We start from the raw sequence: 21,029 nt of genomic DNA on the forward strand, positions 1-21,029 counted from the left end.
AGGGGGCACCCGGATTTGAACCGGGGACCTCTTGATCTGCAGTCAAATGCTCTACCACTGAGCTATACCCCCGATGTTTAACACAGGAGACAGCCATGTATTTAGTTATTACCAAAGTGTATGTATTGCGTCTAAAGTGAAGTATTTTGAGAATCGCCGCAGTGTTAATACAGTAAACTAAGGTTTAAACCATATTGTAATATTTAGCTTACATTGAGACAAGATGTCTAACGCAGTTGTAGTTCCGGTTATTGTCCGACAGATGGCGCCAAACATCGACTTAGTTTAACTCACTGTCGAATCATCAAATGTTTTTTTTTTTAAATCTTATTTATAGTTTGTTCAGTTGATTATTGGCACCAATCTGCATATTTTTTGTCGTATTTCTGTGATCACCTAATTGAATTATGTCATGACATCGTGTTTGATGTTCAGTGTGAGTCGCTGCTCCTTTTAAGGTTATTCCCCTTAATGCACTTGATGCTGCCTTCAGGGGCTTCGGAGAAACCCGTCGATCGCAACACTTCTTGTGGGATGTGTAAATACAGCTCATTAATGAGCGTCTCTTGTCTTTAATATCAACGTGCTTTTACACGTTGTATCTTAAGCAACGTCAAGCATCAGATAAAATTGCATCAGGATAGAAAGTGTGATGAAAATGTCGATTCTGGGTCATTTTAGGGTTTAAACTATGAATGGTGACAGCGCAGAGACTTACATGGGGGTCAAGAGACCACTGCTAATGTCCAGTGAAGCTCTTTGACAACATGCACGCTTTTTCGACCACTGTCCGGCGACAATTCAGCAACAAAGTGCATGTAAAAACTCTATATCCGATGTCAGTGAATGCACCACTGCAGGCTTGACTCCTCCTTGCCTTGAGGTCGCGTCTTTTTAATGACTGATGTGCCTGCAGGCGAAGAAGAAGAAGAAGAGGAGGCTGTGCGTGTCCCAGCTGATCATCAGAGTCCCTACTTAACTCCAGAACCCTTTTTTTTTTTTTACTGGGTCTGTTTCTTTGTGTGTTTGTTTGTTTTCTTTTCGTTGCTGTGTTGTGAAGAGCGTCATCATGAATCCGCCCTGTGGAAGATGCAATAAACCAGTTTACCCCACAGAAAAAATAAATTGCCTTGATAAGGTAAGGTGATACAAGTCTAACCTCGTAGCTGTGCAATATTTCTGTGTGATAGTTTTTGCAGGAGTATGTTTTGATCAGTTTTTCTTTCTGCCATGTGTTGTCAGCAGTATTACTTCAGGCAAATACTTTTATAAAGTACAAAGATGGTCAGAGGCAGAGGTATTTTTCTCCTATGTGATATTTACGTACAATAAATGTCACAGTGCCCTCTCTGTGATGCTTCACCACTATATATCTATCACTATATCTTTATTTACACACAGTACATGCACACATATACTATATATACACACATAAAGACACACACAAACACACACCAGGGGGGTGATGATGAGATGTCTGACAGATAAACATCAGCCACAAACCTCTAAATGACAGTTGCTATCAGCTTGATACTCTGATAATGTGACTGTAGTCAGATAAAGATAAAAACCCTCATTACAGCAACAGTCAAGGTTAATTAAATCAATTCAAGGACACAATTGAAGCTAAAGTGAGCGAATGGTGGCCAAAACATAAAGGTCACTGAGTAAAACCAAGTAGGAAAGAGTCTTTTCTGTGTCAGGTGTACACAGAGGGTTCAGACGCTGTGCACATTTTTGAGTAAATGGCAAAAACTTTGGTTTTGGTATTTTGTGGCACTAAGATGTTTCCTTCAAGTGACCACACATCTTTTTGGACATTAAGCCAAATCAAGTAAACCATGAAAACAGGTTACTGGAGGAGTTTGAAGTACTTCAAACCATAATTAATCATTTTAATGTGCATTTAAACAAACAGTATTCATCCTCATGTGATCATTTTGCTCTGTTAACATCTGTTGGTACTTGTTTAGTGCAGAGATGGGAAACAGATGAACAGCTGTGCTCTCATGTGAAGCGGTGAAGGCATTTTCTCAGCCTGTCAATGCAAAAGTTACCCTCACGTCCTCTTTTCGTAGCTGACGAGAACTCACAATTGAATGCATGTTTTTAATTCAGTGGATTGAACTTAATATTTTACACTTTAGCTCTGGCTTTGTGCTCTCTTCCTCTGTCTAGTATTGGCACAAGGGTTGTTTCAGCTGCGAGGTGTGCAAGATGGCCCTGAGCATGACCACCTACAAAGGCTTTGAGAAGAAACCTTACTGCAGTATGTGAGTGTTTACACCACACTGATCATCCTGATGCTTAAAGTGACTGACACACCTGTAAGAACAACAGGACAACATCTGATTCTGCGTGGAAGCACCTGAATTATCTTGTAGGAAGGACCAAGAATTATGAAACTGTGACCACATGGTTACAATCTGTTATAAATCTGTAGATGTTGCATATTTTATTTGGTTGTTTGGAGGTTTGTTGTCGTTTTATCGCAAACAAAAGCTGTCATGAGACGAGCAGATGTTTATTTCCGAAGAGAGTGAGACACGCAGATGGTGGACGCTGCAGTGTGTGTGGAGGTGATGGAAAAGAGAAGTGTGAACTGGCGGGCCGAATCATGTGATCCCAATGAGTGTGACTGGAGATGAGAGAGAGTTTGCCTGTCTGATTCCGTTTATAACCACACAGCAGGACGATTTCTTTACTATCCATTTGTCCTTTTCTCTCATTTATTCACAGATAAGTCACATTTCATCCTCCATATGTTAGTAATGGCCACAAAAACAAAACAGTAACATCAGCAGCACCTTAACTGACACACCCACTGGGAGGATAACTTTTTTTTTTTTACATATGTTGGGCAAGAAATGGCTAGTACGTACAAAAACATGTGTGTAAACATTGTGTTGTATCACTTGGTTCAAAGCCACCAGACTTTATAGAAAAAAACAGTAATTTTACAGAGGAGTTGTTTGTCTACTGCTGTCTCAGTTGGGTAGCCTGTTTGTGTTATTGTGTGACTTGTGGGTGTTTTTAAAGGGTTAGTTCGGATCTTCCCCCACAATATTTGCGTAACACACAGTAACACAAACAAGCTAACTGAGAAAGGCAGCAGTAGACCTGCAACTACAATGTTAAGCAAGGTAAAATGACTGTTTTTGTCAAAGTAGTCTGGTGGGTTTGAATAGTGCAACATAGTGGTTGTTTCTGGTCAAACAATCTGAGCCTGTCAGTGGCAAAAACAAGCACCTTAACTGGACGTATGTTGATCGTGTGCGATTGTCCTGAAGGATTACATTACAGCCATTACAGCCCATTCGATCTACTGGACCATTTCCAAAAGTTTTTGTGCCCATCAGTCATTTCAAACCCAATATATATAAAACTGGAGCCCAGGTTTAAAAGTACAGAAATGAAAAGCATGTGAAAAGCGGGGTTTCTCAGACGAGTGCTCCACTTTGTGGTGGCGAAAGAAAGACGGAAGGCTCAAGCAGCCAAAACAGCCTTCCTTATCTGGCAATATCACCATCACTTACACAAAACATACACACAAAAAAAACCCTTCCCTTATGTTGTAGAATACACACAGCTCTAGTTCGCTCCAGTCCTGTTTTTGTAAGAGTTTTCAGATGTTTAAAGAGAAAACAGAATATTTGTGGAGCACAATTTTTGTGGCTTCGTCCATTTTTCTAAGGGCAGAATGTAAAAAAGTAAACTAAAAGTATTCAGATGAGATTACTTTTGTTTTAAATCCAGTGGAAGTGATTTCTGTTATCCTCCTCTTTTCTTTCAGGCATTACCCCAAAACCTCCTTCACTATAGTGACCGACACCCCCGAGAACCTGCGTCTCAAACAACAGAGCATGCTCAACAGCCAGGTCAGACAGCCACACATCAGCCGTGTCGCTCCCCTCTATCTCTGCTATCGCTCCCGCTTGGTCTCTGCTGTCTGTCACTCGTCCTAATCTCATTGCATCATCAAGAGTCGCTGTATCTCTCCCTCTCTATCTGTCTCCTTCACTCAGCTGTCTGTCTGTCTCGCAGCAGGAGACGTGGACGGACCTCTTGGCTCTGTGCTCAAGACAATTGAATTTGTCCGATTGAATGAAATGAGCCCTGAGACCAGATACTAAAATTAGATCATGTTAGTGTGACTTTGATGTAAAGATCTGATGTTGGCCTTCAATAACCTAAACCGAATTCGAGCATTATTAAGTGTAAATGCAGTTTTAAAAACTCTTCCTTTCTGTCTCTCGTGTGGCACCGGCTCAACTCAGCCTCCCTGACTGCCTTCACTGTTCCTAATCTCTAATCTAATCACACCCTCTTCAAGCCAGCAATTTAACCTGGCTTCAGCAGCGATAAGCCCTCCAAGTCACGCAAAATTACAGGGATTCCTTTACAGTTTGCTTCGAGGATTATCTTGCCACTCAACATTTGGAGGCAAAGTTTTTCTTCCCTCGCAAAAGGTGGAAAAGTTTTTCCCCAAACGTTCCTTAAAACTCAAATCATCATAAGCACTTTTAACGTAGTAAGCAGAGTTTATTCTTTAACAGAATAAAGTCACTATAGCCACAGCAACGTCACCCATTGGTTTGTGGACTGCCGTTTTTAAGCCGGGATTTTGGTGGTGATTTTGGCCAGTGATTGGTTAGGTTTAGGCATGACCATAGACTGTATGAAAGAAGTGGACGTAGCTTCCTGCTCTGAAATGTGAAGTCAATGCAGAAGCGCCTTAAACCTTCATTCTTTCTAATGGCCAGCAGGGGATGACTTCTCTCACTTGATTTATTACCTCAGTAAACATTTTCCTAATGTGTTTACGGTCTCAGTCGCTAGTTTCAAGTCTTCTTCAACACAGCTTGATGTTCATTCAATAACTTATGGTCCCATTTAGAGTAAAATAGATGATAAAGATGGGTATGCTGCAGGGCTCCGCTTACTTAACAATCAGACGCAGGGGAAAAGGCTTGTGCATCACTTCTGGCTCCAAAATCAACAACCAATAGGGAGATTTAGAAAATTCTCAAACTGAGGCTTGAAAACAGCAGTCCACAAACCAGTGGGTGATGTTTTTTAGTTGATTTGTTTTTATTAAAGGGAATGAAAAGTATTTAAGGAACCAAATGATTTTAATGAAACACAGTGAACCAGTGTTACTTCTCACAACATGCATACTAGATTCATTATAGTCTTAATGTAGCTGCACAGACCAGACGAGAGTGGTTCCATTTTTGGTTAAAACCCCTTTAAGCTATCATGTAACATAACTGTGTTCTTATGCGACATGATTGTTATGATAACATCACTATCAAATTTACACCAAAAGTTGTTTCTTCCCCTCTGTTCACTCTCTCCTCACTCTCTCCTCTCTCTCTCTCTCTCTGTCTGTCCTTTCCTGTCGTCTCATCCAACCAACCCTGTTCATTGTTTATAACCATAAAAGTCTCGGCGATCCAGCTCTCGTACTGAGGCAGCATATTCCTCATAGCAAGAACATGACTCACTGTGTGTGTGTGTGTGTGTGTATGTGTGTGTGTGTGTGTGTGTTTGGGGGGGGGGGGATCTCAGATTTACTGTCAAGTAAACATTTTGGCTCAGTTTAATCTTGCAAGTGTTTACAAGGAAATCAGACCAATGGCTGTTTAAAGCACAGTGTGTGTGTATTTATGAATCATCTATCCAGCTGTAATAGGATATTACAGTACAGAGATGCAGTAGGTTACAGATTGCTTGCTACTTATTCTAACAAATGCTTTAAACTGGCTAATAAACTGAAAAGTCCCTAAAACATAGATTTAAGCCATGCAGTATAAACCTCAGCACAGTCAAACCTTCATTAAACGTTCTTCAATAAAACTTAAATCAAGATTGAGGAAAAAGTTGAATTTCCAGCACTGAAAGGCGGCTAGTCGCAGGTATGGTGAGAGCAACGGTTCACCTCCAGACTACTTACATGAACTCATGTGTTCATCAGCACCACCCATCGGACTCCAAATATGCTCATTTACATGTAAATATCGATAATTTAATAATAAATAATGAATGTTAATAAAGCATTGTTACAAATGGCTGTAGGTGGTCGAAACAGGATTAAAAACATTTCAGGACAGAAGATGAATCAAATCAGAAATGTCATATTAAAATTACATTTACTTTGTAATGTGTAACTCCCCAACAACGTAACTTATAACCTTATAATGTCATCTTGAAGAATACAACCGTCTTTGGGCCGAGAAGTTAACCTCAGGGGTCTCTTTCTAAACCCTGCTGTCTAATTTCAAAGACTACGCTCCTTAAATCCTGACGAATTACAAATTTGCAGGCGCTCTATAAGGAGGACTTTGAAAAGAGCAAGGGGAAAGGTTTCAGCGTGGTGGCCGACACTCCGGAGATGCAGAGAGTGAAGAAGACACAAGACCAGATCAGTAACGTATGTTCTCCTGAAAAGAAACCCCAAAGACCTTCGAATAATCTAATAACACTAAATCTTAACTTCAGTTCTCTCGAATCATAACAACTCATCGAGTGTCCATTTTCTTCAGTCTGATAGGTGAAGTTTTAGATGTGACGTCTTTCCAGCCTCTAACTGTTTGTGTATATGTATGTGTTTGCATGTCTGCATGTGCTTTTATAAAAATCTATCCCTTAACATGTAAACTTGGTTGTTAAATCATTCCGATGTGGTTTTGATCCTGTGCTGCATTCAGGCTGTGTGTTGAATTTACCATTGCTGTCGTTCCCAACATGTAAAATACCATCCACAAATAAGAAAAGGACAGTTTTTGATCAAAATTCGGTTTATTTTTCAGATTTAAGCTCTATGTTTTGTTTGTTGTTGTGAAATACCTTATAATTTTACTTCTTCAGGCCTCTAAAAATCCCTCTTTTAAAGAATGATTTTGGTATTTTTACTAGTTTTACATATTTTGCTTTCAAAATGACTTGATAGTACAAAATCATCAATCACATTAGTTGCGAAAGTCTATAATGGCTGTAATCCTTTGGGGTAACGGCTACAGATCAAAGTAGGTCCACTAAAAGTACTTGAGTACCACTGACAGGCCCAGATTGTTATATTAAGTGTCTGACAACATTACAGAGAGGATCCCTACAGAGACGGACCAGAAAGATCCTTTTTGTTTAACCAGAAACGCACGATTCAAACCCACCAGACTCCATTTACAAAAACAGCAACTGAATCTTGCACATCCCAGGAGTCGCTGGTCTATTACTGCTTCAATCTGTTAGTTTGTTTGTGTTATTGTGTGTTACACAAACATTGTATAGGATCCAAACTAACCAATTAAAACACCAAAGTCACACAATAACTCAAACTAACTACCTGATCGAGACAACGGTAGACCAATAAATTCAGTGTAAAATTACAGTTTTTATCAACAGAGTTTGGTGACTTGTGACTGTGTGATACATCGGCTATTTCTGGTTGAACAGAAAAGATCTTACAGGTTGATCTCTGTAAGGATCCTTTCTGTAATGTTGTCAGAATAACAATCTGAGCTTGTCAGAAGAAAAAAACAAGCAATTTCATTTGACATACTTTGATCTGGTACAGTTGCCCCAAAGGATTACATTAAAGCCATTGGAGCTCATTCGCCACCCATTCATTCCACCCATTCCCAGTCATTTTGAACTAAAAATATGGCCCAGCTTTAAAAATACTTTGACTGTACACTGTTCAGAGACATCACCCCTGTAATTTGTAGCTTTCTAGTAGACTTTACTCCAAATTAAGGGGTGACAAGTCGCCAGTGTGCCTGTTTCTTATCATTTTGTAACGCTGCGATGTCATTCAGCTGATACATAAGATAAGATAAACCTTTATTCGTCCCACATTGGGGAAAAGATAATAAAAGCACAAAAAAATAAATAGTTCAAGCTCAAGAGAAGACGCATTAAAAGACAATAAAAGCGTGTATAAATAGTTGCAAATTAAAAGAAGTTATGTAGCTCTGTTATTGGAAAGCCACAGTAAACGGTAATGTTTTAAGGCCTGGTTTTAAATGCGCTGACAGTTTTAGCGCGTTCAGAAAGCTTGTTCCATAGGTGGAGAGGATAGAAAGTAAACGCTGCTTCACAAAGGGGAAACAAGGGGGAACAGTGAGCCTAACTCTGTCCAAAGCTCAAGGTAACAAAATCCGCCTGCCAGGATTTCCAAACCTTGAGCTATATATCATTCTTTTAATCCATACATAAACTGATGTGTGAAAATGTGCAGTGACTTCCTGGAGCTGGCAACTTTATGGTGATGACCAGACTCCAACAAACAACATTATGTTAATTAGTGAGCTTTAGAGGGGCTGCGAGGTGGATTTTATTAGCTTTTGAATGGAGCCAGGTTAGCTGTTTCCTCCTGTCTCCAGTTTTTATGCTAAGCTAAGCTAGTAGACTGCTAGCAGCTAGTGGTTATACCTTCATATTTAGCGTGCAGATGTGAGTAACTATTAAATAAGTATCAAACGTGTCTATTGGGGGGCAAATTAGTGTATTTCCCAAAATATCTAACTATTTCTTAAGGATGTTTTTTGATACTGGAATTATAAAATTTCAGGCTCTTTACAAGGAGGACTTTGAAAAGAGCAAGGGGAAAGGCTTCAGCGTGGTGGCCGACACTCCGGAGATGCAGAGACTGAAGAAGACGCAAGACCAGATCAGTAACGTAAGTCCTGCTGAGAAACAGTGAAAGATGTTAAAGGGTCAGTTCAGCCAAATATCTCTTTCTTTTTTTTTGCCTGAACAGAAACACACACATCCTTCCACAAACAGTGTTCCTATCACTTCTGGAGCCTTATTGTCTGACAGTTATTTTGCTCTAACTAACCACTAGCGTGTGAATATATTCACATTTACTCGAGAACTGCACTTAATACAGTTTTGATGTATTTGTACTTAACCTGAGTATTTTCTTTTCATGCCACTTTCTGCTTCTACTCCACTATATGTCAGAGGTAAATATTGTAATTTTTACTCTAGTACATTTATTTGATTGCTATAGTTACTTTGCAGATTACAATTTCACATAAAAAACACATCATAAGCTTATAAAATATAATACATAATACATTTACATACATTTTGTTTTTAATAATGATGTACTTTTATTTACGTAAGATTTCGAATGCAGTATTTCTACATTGTGGTATTGATATATTTACTTACATAAAGGATTAAAGTATTTCTTCCTTCTTTCTCATTTAATTTCCCATCAAGTATTGAGGAAATATGTAGATTTAAGAGCTATTTCTGTATGTTTCTTAAGGCTTGCTGCAATGTTCATGGTAACTCTTCTGTCACTGTTTTCTTTCTGTAGATAATATCACTAGAGAGAGGCAAAGCCCCGCCCCTTTCGATGGGCCCTTTTGTAAAAAAATAAGTTTGGTAGTGAACAGCAACAGAAAAATTATTTGTTGATCCTGTTTGAATGGTTCCAGGATTTACATACTTGCAAAATTATCTTTTTAAATTGTCAAACATCGTCTGTGTAATTCATGGCACAATTCAAACGGTTTGAATAATTATTTGTCTTTAGCACAGTACATATTCTGAGGGGGTGGGACTTCGACTGTCTATTGTTAATCAGCTATATATGGAAATTGTTGATTGACGATAGGTCTAAATCCAAATTAGTTAATCAACAGAACACAATGTAAGCTGTTTTCAGAGGTGCTGTGCTCATCTGGTAGAAATCTCACTGTAAATGTTTGCAAAAATATGAAGCACAGTGTTTTTTCTCACCATAAGGTACCAAACAACTATTATATGGCCAGATGCAATCAGTGTTTTCCCTGAGACACAACAGGAAGCCATCACGGTTCAATAACAGGAGCGTTTTCAGAGCAGGATGGTGGTTTGTGGACGGGTTCAGTCCAGAGAGAGAACAGACTGATCCAAACAGCAGCGTCCTGCACAGACACACAGGAACATTTCAGACATTTCTGCCCGTCCACCGAGCAGCAGCTGCCCTATATGGTCAAAGTCTCTCAGCTGTGGACACTAAGTCAACACACACACACACACACACACACACACACACTCGCACACACACACACACACACACACATTAACTTTCTCTTTCTTCTCTCATGAGAGCACTGGTTGAAGAAAGGAATGACGGGTGATAAGCTGCATGTCAGAAGGTTGAAAATCTAGAAACTTTCTTTTTCCACTGGTTGCTTCCTTCCTTCCCTCCTTCTTCCCTTCCTTTTAATCCTTACCCCTTATCCTTTTATTCTGTCTTCCACCCTTCCTTCCTTAAATTTTTTGTAGTTTTGCCTTTTTTTTTTACTCCCTCACTCTCCTCCCCCGTTTTCCCATCTTTTCCTCTTCCTGTTTGTTCCTCCTGAGGTCTTTTGAGGACGCAGGGCGGCTGCTCTTTCTTTTCCATATTATCAATCATCAGTTTCCTCCTCGATAAATGTTTTAGAAGTTCACTAGCTCTCTCTCTCTCTCTCTCTCTCTCTCTCTCTCTCTCTCTCGGTATGTTACACAAACGCCCCTCACCCCTAAACTTCATTATCTTCTTGAGGTTTCCAACAGAACAAAGTGTGGATAAGAGTGAAATTAGTCAGAATACCAGATTAAATTCTTCCTATTGTGAAAAATTACGGTGCCCTCAGCAATAACCTAAACATGATTCCTGTTTGTTTATTTAAGTCAAGCACAGTCAGTCTTAAGTCTAAAGAGGGAAAATCGATTGTTAATACATAAGATTATTGATTGATTTATTGGTACCTTTAATCTTTTTGCTTCTGAAATCTGAAACTTTAAACACTGTTTAGAGGTTTATTATAACCCCCCTGATCATCTCTCAGCACCTCCTAAAACGGTGAGCTACTTCTCACAGACGACGTGACGCTCAACAGATGTAGTTTTAATGTGTGTGTGTGTGTGTGTGTGTGTGTGTGTGTGTGTGTGTGTGTGTGTGTGTGTGTGTGTGCAGATAAAGTACCATGAAGAATTTGAGAAGAGCAGGATTCGAAGTGACGCACCTCCTCCTGAGAACAGACGAGGTAAGGCACCTTTTGAGACACCCTCCCCTAAATAACCGTATTTATCTGTTTATATTTATATTAACTCTGTGTGTGTGTGTGTGTGTGTGTGTGTGTGTGTGTGTGTGTGTGTGACAGAAGACTATGAAGGCAATGAAGAGCAACCATCCAACCCTGAGAGATTCAGTCAGCCGGTCAGACAAATGCGTCCTGCTGCTGTAGCACCACCTAGTGGAGGGGTAAGGTCAATACATAAAACTACACTAAATGGCCAAAAGTATGTGGACACCTGATCATTACATCCCTATGTCATTCAGAAACAATTACTTTGCTGCTGTAACAGCCTGTATTCTTCAGGGGAGGCTCTTCACACCACAGTTGGCCTTTAATATACATCCCAAATGTGTCGGATGGGGTTGAAGTCAAGTTTCTCCTCATGAAGCTGCGAAAAGCATTTATTAATGGACCAGGCTTTGTGAGTTTGAATACAAATACAGGCAGGTGTACGAGGATACCTTTGTGTCTTTATGAGGCAATCAAACAGAACAGATTTAAGAGCAAAACTTTCTACACTGCAATCAAAAACTAGATTTGAGAGAAAAAAATACTGACACTGGAATCAATAAATGTTTTATTGTAAGTAGAATAGATTTCTTATTAAATCTGTGTATAGTGTCAACAGTTTTCTGTTTTTTGATTGCAGTTTTGCTCTCAAACCTGTTCTGTAGGATAATAAAGACACAAAAGTGACCTCATGCTGACCAACTATGAACAAGGACGAACTGACAACAAACAGGATTTAAAGGGGTTTAAGTAGACTGACTGAGTGAGGGGAGAGACGACAGGAGCTCGTGTAGACCGCCATCAAAGACCACCTCTGATTGGTTTGTCAGAACATAGTCCCGCCTTTTGAATGGGACCATAATTTAATAAATGAAGAAAACATTTAAAAAAAAAAGTTCTGTCACATTCATAATGTCACCTCAACAGTAAATAGTCAAAGGAAATATTAGAGTAATAGTATAATAGTATACATAACACAGTACTACAAATACACAGCGGAGCTTTATCCAAGTTTCACCACAAATACAGTCAACCCTCACATATCCTGTGTAGCCTAAACTGATAATACTACTAATAATAATAATTACTGTTCTGAATTTCTTAAATTAAGATGTGATTTTACTAGTTTTCAGGGTTAAATGCAGTGGTAGTTTGATGCAGTTTGACATAGCTTCCCAGTTCCAGAAAAGGGAAACAACAAACAACATTTGCCTTCTTGTATTTGTACATAATCCAAAACATAAGCATTAAAATATAAAAGAGGTATGCACAATATAGAATATGAGAAAATTATGATAAAAAAGAAAAAAGTTCACTATATCTGGCTTAAACACGGAAGAGCTAGATAAGCAAGAAGAGAGAATTCAAATAGATGTCCACACATTTTCTGGCCATATAGTGCAGCATGTATTTATGTGTGGTTTCTATTGTAATAAGAATGTAATTCTGTTTGCAGTCTTTTATCTATTTACATGTATTATTCAATTAGTTCTTGATATATGATAAAAGTTAAGCTTTTTAGTTTCAGTTCATACAGAGATCATGTTCTGTAATAATGCCTTTTACGATAATAAGCTCCTGTGTGTGTTTGATCCCACAGAAACGTTACCAGGCCATGTACGGCTACGCGGCAGCAGACGCAGATGAAGTTTCCCTCCAGGAAGGCGATCTGATCTTGGACGTGGAGCAGATCGACGAGGGATGGATGTTCGGATGCAACCAGCGCACGGGGCAGCGGGGCCTGCTGCCTGCTAACTACGTCCGACCTGTGTGAATCACACACACACACCTGTCCCGCAGAGGTGAGCCGCTTCACCTTCAGCACGAGCCGCCACGTGAACCTGCAGTCAACACAGACTATCAGGCTTCTTCCTCAAACTTTTTTAAATAAGAAAAACTAATTTGCCCCCTCGATTGACTGTCTTTTATGACTTTGGAATATAAAGAAGAGTTACTGTTTATGGTTTCTTGTGAAATGAGATTAGCCAAATTGAAATTTTACTTCAGGGGAAGAACAGTGATAACAAACCCATGCAAGAGAAAAGCAGAAATATTAAATCCACCTACAGTTTACAATGCTTCCCACATGTATTTAGATCTTTACCTTTTTATGTCCTTGGGTGGTAAAGTGCAGCTCTGACAGAAACAGATGCATTTAAGTGTCAAATAACTGTAAAGTTTTCTGAATTTTAAACCAAAGACTTCATGAGTTGATGTTTTCTAAAAACCCATTAACGCTTGTTCTATATTATATTAAGAGAAAACCATACATGTAATGATTGAATCATGTAAGCTGATTTGATTAAAAGTGGAATATTTAACTTTGAGTTAAATGTGTGATCATGCTTCAGCACGACTACAGTGGAAATGATCATAAACACCACAGTAATATACAACATAAACACCTTTATTCAAAAACTGATTGCACATCAAATCACTAAAATTTTACCTAAAGTGTTTTTTTTAAAAAGGGGAAAACTTTATTTACAAAGAGGTTTTTTTTTTAAAGTTAAAACAAGGAGACATTTCTATAAATCAATAATCAAAGACAAGACATTCCCGACACAAAGAATGAAAACTGTTATGTAACAATTAACTGGCTCAGAATCTAAAAAACAAAAAAAGCTTCAAGCTGTAAGAAGAGGCTTCGTAGTGGAGAAAAAGGCCACTCGCTTGTCGATTTTGCTCCGTAGCTTTGACGGCAGCCAGTTCAGCTGCTTCCCAAACAGCTCTGGGTTTCCTCCTAAAAAGTCCTCGCACAGCCTACAAGGGAAATAAACACACAGCTTGTTCAAATGCTCCAGAACTACTTTTAAAATATACTCTGGTGTACTGTGTCTTTAATAGAGTTGTCCTGATCTCACCGTTTGCATGTTTATGTCCATCTGTTGGCTGCAATGTTCCTATTTTAGGTGTTTTTTCAATCTTGGCTTTATTTATAATTTATTTAAACCCTTGGTAGGTGTGTTCTGTCAGTGAACACAGCACAGTAGTTTTAAACCTATTTCATATCAACATACTACAGCCTGTTGCCCACTCAACAATCTAAAGCTCATTAGCATAACACCTCTGTTGTATGTGTACAGGCACACAGGTCCAACAGAGAGAGTATAAATAGCTCCGAGTGTTTCTGTGGACTTTGTTAAAACTGCTTAAATCACATGTGAATGCAGACAACACACAAACATGCTCTCACATGCTACCAGTGTACATAATGTGCAGCGCCAACAAGACATACATGTGACAACACAGACTCAGTTATGCTCCACGACACATCTTCAAAGTGCAATTTCAAGCTTTTCCAGCCCCTTACAGCTGTGGTGAATTAGATAAATGGATTAGGCTCTCCAACTTAGATCATATCAGCAAACTATTCAGTCAAATTATGTTAATGGAAAGCAGTTTCAAACCTTGAAAATATCACATTAAAGCATTTTCAAGGATTTCCACGACCCACACAAACCTGGCACATAACAAAATATGAGTCCGGACTCTTATATTATCTGAAACTAACGTGGAAGAGGTAGACATACCTGAGGAGGGAGTACGGCTGGGTCTGAAACATGAACACGTCTCTGCAGTGATGCTGCGATGGAGCCCTCAGAATGGCCACCTGATAAGACGATAGACAATAATCACATGAGGATGGAGGACAGATGACATCAAGACAATATTTCCTCTATTATAAAGAGTTTTCAGCCTTTTAGTTTTTAAGCATTTGTGGGCAATATGGACTGAAAATCAGCAAATGTTAGTAGACCTATAGGCTAAGCCAACATTGGTAAAGATCATGTAAGGGATAATTTACAGCAAACAAACTATGACAGAGTGATACATCCTGCTTATTACACAGCTCTGTACTACAGAAAGCAAAATATTCGACGATAATATTCGAATATTTACAATAAACTGACTTTCTTGACTTGCAAAATTCTCTTTTAAATTGATGAACATCGTGTGTGTGATTCTTGGCACAATTCAAATGGGATCAAAAAATTATTTGTCTCTGGCTGACTACAGTACCCATGGGGCCTCGTGTTTCTACACAGAAATAACAGACTGTAATTGACCAATCAGAATAGCATATTCAACAAAGCCGTGTAATAAAGCCCACTAAACATCAGCGTGTTAGTATTTGCACAAGCTACTTTTTTTATTATAATTCCCTGTGCAGATTATTTTCAGTGTTTTCAAAATGTGGCAACATGTTTGCAGTATTTCACAAGAAGCAATACACTTTGACTGAGCCGGTCCTGTTCTCATATAGACAAATAACATACACCAAGTCATTTTCTATGGAGTTTTTAGCCACACTTAAGCCACTTAACCTTTACTTTATGCAACACTTTTACTTAAATCCCCTTCATTCAACAAATGACATAAGTTTAAACAACATTACAGAGGGAAGGAAGAGTTTAAAGGCATTATGCTGCAATATGTTGCTAAAGTCTGAACAATCCTCTGGGAAAAGATTAAGCTACACAGTGTTTTGCTCACTCAGACTCTGCTGCGGACCTAGAAATAAAACTTTCAAATAATTTAGCTATTAAGAACACAGCTAGGTTAAACAAAACAGTAACTGCTCGGACCTAAATCCTTCAAAGTTTTCACATCACGCACCGTGTCCATGAGGATGCACATGTTGCTGCTTCCCCCGAACACGACAACGTCATTGTCACTTCCCAGACAGGCTGTGTGACACACCCTGAGGAAGACGAACATTTGGGTGAATCCAGAATCAATCACACACTGGTTTTAGACAAGACAAGACATTTTGTTTAAATATGCAAATGGTGCATTATCAAATTAGAAACTTGTGCAGCACTTTAATGAACTTCAAATGACAAATTCACTACCTGGGCTTGTCCTCGTGTGGGTGCGTCGTCTTGATCCACTCTTTCTTTTGCGTGTGAAACTGCCAGGCGTCATCTGGTAGAGATGGTCAATGATAACGGATTAAACCTCAGGGAGACTCACAGTCACTCTTTTGGAAAAACTAACCAGTTGGGCAATGACAATGTCTTTTGTTTTCAGAGCTGCATTCAAATATTGGGTTTGTGCAGCTAAAAAAAAATATAAATTAAAAAAAAAATTTGAAAAGTTTACTACTTTCCTACGTAGGAATCAATCATTCAGTTTATATTCTGACTGATTGTATGTTTCGATCATGTTAATTGAATGCCTGCTAATGTCCAGAGTTAGGGACCAACAGAGAACTTGTCTAACTATGAATGGCTGTGCCAACTTCTCCATCATATACAGACCGATCTCCATTCTGCAGGTTGTGCAGTACACCTTCCTTTCTGTGGCATTCAAAGTGTTTCTTTTTTAATCTTTTCATCAGCTAGCCAGTTACCATTGAAATGAACAAACAGAGACATGCAAAACAACCCCAAAGAGTCACAAGCCGATGTTGCTGCCTCATTTTGCATCTCTGCAGTAGTTATGTGAACAACCTCCACCCCTCTCTGTGGTCACGTCTGTGCCCAGGGGGCCACGGTCCCATAGTCCAGGAGGCAGAGTCTTACTCATGCAGCAGACTTTGACCGTGCAGAGTTAAATGCAGAAACATTAGATACTGATACTGATTCTGTAGCCCAGACTTACTAAGAGTGTTTCCGTTCGTGCCGAGACCTCCGTATATGAAGAGCGTGTGATCTGAAGTGGGCGTCATGGTGAACATGGAGCGTCCCAGAGGTGTGCAGGACTGGGAGACGTCACTGATGGAAAGTAACATACACACAGAGCAGAGTGCAACAGGAGTCAGTGAATCACTGGGGAAAAAAAAATCAAATCATTAAGGTTACAACTACTGTATGTTTGAGAGACTGAAGAAAGTTTTACAACTGAGTCCAGGTCCAGGTTTCAAGGTCCAAGCAGAACAGGTCCAAGTCTGCAGTTTCCTGCAAATATATATTCAGTTTTAAGATCAGACATTTGTCTAAATGCATGTCTCATTACTTATTATTACAAAACTAAGAATATGAACACAAAAAAAGCTAAATTTTTTTGGTAAGTATGTAAGTGAGCTGCTAAAGCGGACTCACCATGCCACCAGAGATGTAACCTTTGTTCCCAAGAAGGGCACTGGCATGGGAGCCTCTTGGGGCAGGAACAGGACCCTGGACACAATATCAAAAGCAGTCCAAGATCACAGTCCTGTAACATTAACTGTATTTTTACTGCCAACAAGTCGATGCACATTGAAATATAGCATAGAAAGAGTGTGACAGTAGTAGGGCCTCCCCTCCTTTATTTATACTTTGAACTGCTGTGAAGGCAAATTTAAAAAAAAAAGAGAATTCCATATTTTTTTGTGCCTCTGCGAGATTTACTACCCTGAGATTTGGAAGCACGAGATAAGACAAAGGCTGTGAGGAACATCTTTGATCTACATTAATTATTCTTAGAGCTACAATAATTAACATGATAAGCCATAGAATATTCTAAACATAGCTTCAGTGCTGATCAGTGCCACGTTTGCCTGGTATACCAATACTTCCAGTTAACTAAAGACATCTTAGACATGAAATCATGTTCTGCTCACCCGGGTCTCTGGTACGCTCCACGTAGAAGTATCCGTGTCAAACACATTGACCTCATTGTTCCAACCCCAGCACCGAAATAATGCATTTCCTATTGTTGTCTAAAGGACAAGATTGGAGCATAATCATTAGTACCAAATAAGCTGTATTCTAAAAAGTGTGCATAAGATAAGATTTTCCTTTATTAGTCCCCCGATGGGGAGATCAATAAAACAGTAAACTAATGAACTGATATACACATAAAAAGTATGTACAGTTTGAACAAGATGAAGCATACAAGTATATATATATATATATATATATTGTATCTGAAGTATATAGTCAGTCAGTTTTGGTGCACGTGTGGACGACTGGGAACTGTGACCATTATGTTAAACTGGGTTCCTCCGCCTTTTCCAAAGTAACATTCAAGCACTTTTTAAAAAAGCGACCACAAACACTGGAGGTCGTAACTGACGATGAAATGGTTAAACTCAAATTAACTTTCCAGACTTTTCAAAAAGTCTCCAGGATGAGCTGAAACCCTGAGACGATCCGAACAAGCAGCATTCATTAACCTTCAACAGGTTTCATCAAGCGAGTCGCTTGTCAAGCTGCATTTTCAGGCTCTTCCAGCACCTTACAGCTACTGTGAGTTAAATATAGTCAAATCAATCAGGCTCTCTCATATTACAGCAAACTATTCAGTCAGTTATATTAATGTAAAGCGGTTTCAAGCCCTTCATTAAAATCCAAGCACTTTCCAAACCTAGAAAACATCGAGCATCAACACAACCAAGGAATCACTGCATTGTTTAGTTCTCAGTTAAAAAGGACATCATTTACCCAGGACATCTCTTCCACAATGAAGCTCGTCGACGATGTGTTTCGTACCTCCCCTATGGTCTTACATCCATATCCACCAAAGTAGATTAATCTGCAGCAAGAAAAGCGACATTAATTCACACGTGAAACTACAGCTCTCCTTCTCGGACAGTGCGGGTCCCTCTGTGTTTCCTGACCTGTGTCCGTGCACCCAGCAGGAGTGTTTGTTTCTCGGCGAGGGTGTCGTTCCCTTTGTGTCGGTCACCCTCTTCCACAGGTAGCTCTGCTCAGTGAGGTCAACGCTGAACATCTACAAACAGGAGGGTTACAAATCAGTCACGGGACCACTGTGAAGAAAAGGACGCAAAGGCTTGATCCTGCAAAGTGTTCATCTGGGTTTTGTTTGGTCTGTTGGATCCCAAGTTGGACGTTGCATGCTGTCATTGAGTGGTACAAAATGCCATAACAATACATGGTACAGTGCCCGGGGGAAGGTGCTGTGAGGATACGAGTATCTGCGACGACAGCAGCTGCTTTTACAAACAGCGAGGGCGACTCACCTGGTTTGTGTATCCGAGGGGGTCGCATCCTGCAAAGATGTAGAGCGTGCCGTTAACATGAGAGCCACAGAAGCCAGATAAGTCTGGGGGTTTGTCTCCAGTGATCTCCCTCCGCTCCCTGTCACACAAAAACAGGTAAACTCAGCCATAGAGAGGTTTTGGTTTCAACAAACAGGAACTGGTTGCACCGGTTTGAAGCAGCTAAAAAAAACAAAAGAGGAGGCCTATTGTTTTTTTAAAATTAGGCATTTATTCAACAAATTCTCCCTTTATCAAGTGTGTACAGTCGCTGTATCTTGTTTGTACCATTTTTAAAAAACACACATGCACCCATGGCTTTAAATGTCACGATGACACTGTGTATATCCGAGCTGATAAACGGCCTCCTCTCTCTCCATCTTACCACATGCCGCTGTCTAAATCACAGAGCCATATCTCATCACTGGGCAACATGACGTCCGCTCCACCAACCACCTGTTAGCAAGACAAGAGGAGATAAAGTCATGTTTGAAGACACAATGTACCCGTACGCTTATCTGCTGAATAAAGCTGCCAAAAAAAGAAGGGCAGCTTTTGGATTACAGGTTAAATACTCCACAAAAATGTGACTGTGGTGGCTCGTGATCATTTGTGACCCAGGACAAACTGTAGATGTACCTGCAGCACCAATCAGGACGCAGCAAGGGACTGAAAAATGTTTTCTTGTTGAAACATGTTCATGCTAAGAAAGATGCATATCAAAAAAAGATCCCTGAACGTTTCCATCAGGTTGCTTTTGGCAGCGTGTGTGTGTGTGTGTGTGTGTGTGTGTGTATGCTCAGTTTCACTCATAACGCAGCCTAATACCACCTCACAATGTACAATACTTTCTAATATCTCCCCCTTCTTTTTTATATTCCCCCTGTTTATTGATGTTTCCATTTTACACTTCCTGTTCTTAACTGTACATATATCTTAAATCTCCTGTCTTTTAAATAATATAAAAAATAATATTTTAAATTTCCCCATCATGGGACTAATAAATCAATATCCTATCTTAATACAAATCCTACTTACAAGGAGGTATTATGGTAATTGTGTGGTAATTGTGTTTCCAATATTTTGTCCACCCCACGTCTATCAATAAGGGTAGACAAAATATTAGAAAATCCTCACAATGTAATGCACTACAATTGAACTCCACTGAAGCACAAACACATCCCCCAGAGGACCATGAAGCTGAAGCAACACCTCTAGAAACCAAACTGTCATTGAGGCTGGATTTAATGCAGCTGAAGCGCTGATTCAACAAAGAAAAGAACATTAGATGACTGTTGGAATAACAGGGAGGGTGAACATGCCAGGAGGGAAACAGGCTGCGGAGACCTGACAGGAAAGCCTTGTTTACCTGCAGGGAGTCCTACCTGCACAGGTAGCTTTACGCATCAGTGTCCGGTGTGTCCTACCTGGTAACCCCCCCACACAAACAGCGTGTTGCGGTCTATGAAGGCCGTGTGGCCGCTCCTCTCCAGCCGGCTCTCCGCAGCATCCATCCTCCAACACTGTGAGCTCGGATAAAAACAAGGAAGGCTGTGGAGGCTCCGGACACCTGATCTGCTGCTCCGGCTGCGCGCAGAGAAGCAGACTGGCTCGGTGGGTTGGAGGAACGTGTTTTACAGGCTTCTCTGTCCTCTCACTCCTCCCATCAGCAGGAGGTGGTCACGTTTCCCTCCAGGGTGCACTTTAACTCTATTTAAACTCTTCACTGGGTGCCTTTCACTGAGCTGAACCTTAACGTGTCCAACCTGGAATGGGTCCACGTGTTTAAGACATAACTTTTTGCAGTTTACCTTTAATTAATAAAATATAATGAGGCGCCTGGTTAAAAGGGAGAGGCAGGTGTGACTACTTGAGTTAATGGCAATGAAGGAGTATCATCATGTGATGAGCTGCACCTTTGATTTCACCTCCTCCTGAAGCCCTGCAGGGAAAAAAGGTTTTAATATTTATGTAATTTGGGTAATATGGGTGCAGGAAACATGACAAAAAGACAAATATAAAACTAAACC

General features: G+C 39.9%; 2 protein-coding genes and 1 non-coding gene across 7 annotated transcripts; 1 reads left to right on the forward strand and 2 right to left on the reverse strand.

The window, feature by feature from the left end:
- trnac-gca (transfer RNA cysteine (anticodon GCA)) lies at positions 1–72 on the reverse strand. The gene has a single exon. It is a non-coding gene; the product is annotated as a tRNA-Cys (tRNA).
- Positions 73–1,014: 942 nt separating this feature from the next.
- Positions 1,015–13,380, forward strand: LOC139219806 (LIM and SH3 domain protein 1-like). 5 transcript variants are annotated; one of them, XM_070851775.1, is made up of 8 exons: positions 1,015–1,138; positions 2,179–2,273; positions 3,794–3,878; positions 6,326–6,433; positions 8,573–8,680; positions 10,961–11,030; positions 11,148–11,248; positions 12,673–13,380. In XM_070851775.1, the coding sequence occupies exons 1-8, from the start codon at positions 1,070–1,072 to the stop codon at positions 12,844–12,846; spliced, it is 810 nt and encodes a 269-aa protein (XP_070707876.1). In that variant the 5' UTR covers positions 1,015–1,069; the 3' UTR covers positions 12,847–13,380. The 5 variants fall into 5 exon arrangements, with proteins under 5 accessions (XP_070707876.1, XP_070707878.1, XP_070707880.1 ...); XM_070851777.1 differs by having other exon boundaries at positions 11,151–11,248; XM_070851779.1 differs by lacking the exon at positions 8,573–8,680.
- A 128-nt stretch (positions 13,381–13,508) lies between these two features.
- LOC139220211 (kelch domain-containing protein 1-like) lies at positions 13,509–20,580 on the reverse strand. The gene is made up of 13 exons (XM_070852280.1): positions 20,427–20,580; positions 19,385–19,455; positions 18,982–19,099; positions 18,619–18,731; positions 18,443–18,533; positions 17,620–17,718; positions 17,120–17,194; positions 16,917–16,975; positions 16,680–16,792; positions 15,929–16,001; positions 15,693–15,777; positions 14,606–14,685; positions 13,509–13,835 (listed from the first exon to the last, which is right to left on the reverse strand). The coding sequence occupies exons 1-13, from the start codon at positions 20,511–20,513 to the stop codon at positions 13,700–13,702; spliced, it is 1,200 nt and encodes a 399-aa protein (XP_070708381.1). The 5' UTR covers positions 20,514–20,580; the 3' UTR covers positions 13,509–13,699.
- Positions 20,581–21,029: the final 449 nt, after the last annotated feature.

The sequence above is a fragment of the Pempheris klunzingeri genome, chromosome 20 (genome assembly GCF_042242105.1).
Source record: "Pempheris klunzingeri isolate RE-2024b chromosome 20, fPemKlu1.hap1, whole genome shotgun sequence".
NCBI classification, from domain to species: domain Eukaryota; kingdom Metazoa; phylum Chordata; class Actinopteri; order Acropomatiformes; family Pempheridae; genus Pempheris; species Pempheris klunzingeri.

Bases quoted from the DNA above. Each gene is read 5' to 3' on its own strand.
- LOC139219806 (XM_070851775.1), top strand. From the start codon at position 1,070: ATGAATCCGCCCTGTGGAAGATGCAATAAACCAGTTTACCCCACAGAA. The intron at 8,681-10,960 runs GTAAGTCCTGCT...GTGTGTGTGCAG, and splicing joins CGCAAGACCAGATCAGTAAC to ATAAAGTACCATGAAGAATT. The intron at 11,031-11,147 runs GTAAGGCACCTT...TGTGTGTGACAG, and splicing joins TCCTCCTGAGAACAGACGAG to AAGACTATGAAGGCAATGAA.
- LOC139220211 (XM_070852280.1), bottom strand. From the start codon at position 20,513: ATGGATGCTGCGGAGAGCCGGCTGGAGAGGAGCGGCCACACGGCCTTC. The intron at 18,534-18,618 runs GTCAGGAAACAC...TTCTTGCTGCAG, and splicing joins TGCTGGGTGCACGGACACAG to ATTAATCTACTTTGGTGGAT. The intron at 16,793-16,916 runs GTAAAACTTTCT...ACTTTCCATCAG, and splicing joins ACCTGGACCTGGACTCAGTT to TGACGTCTCCCAGTCCTGCA.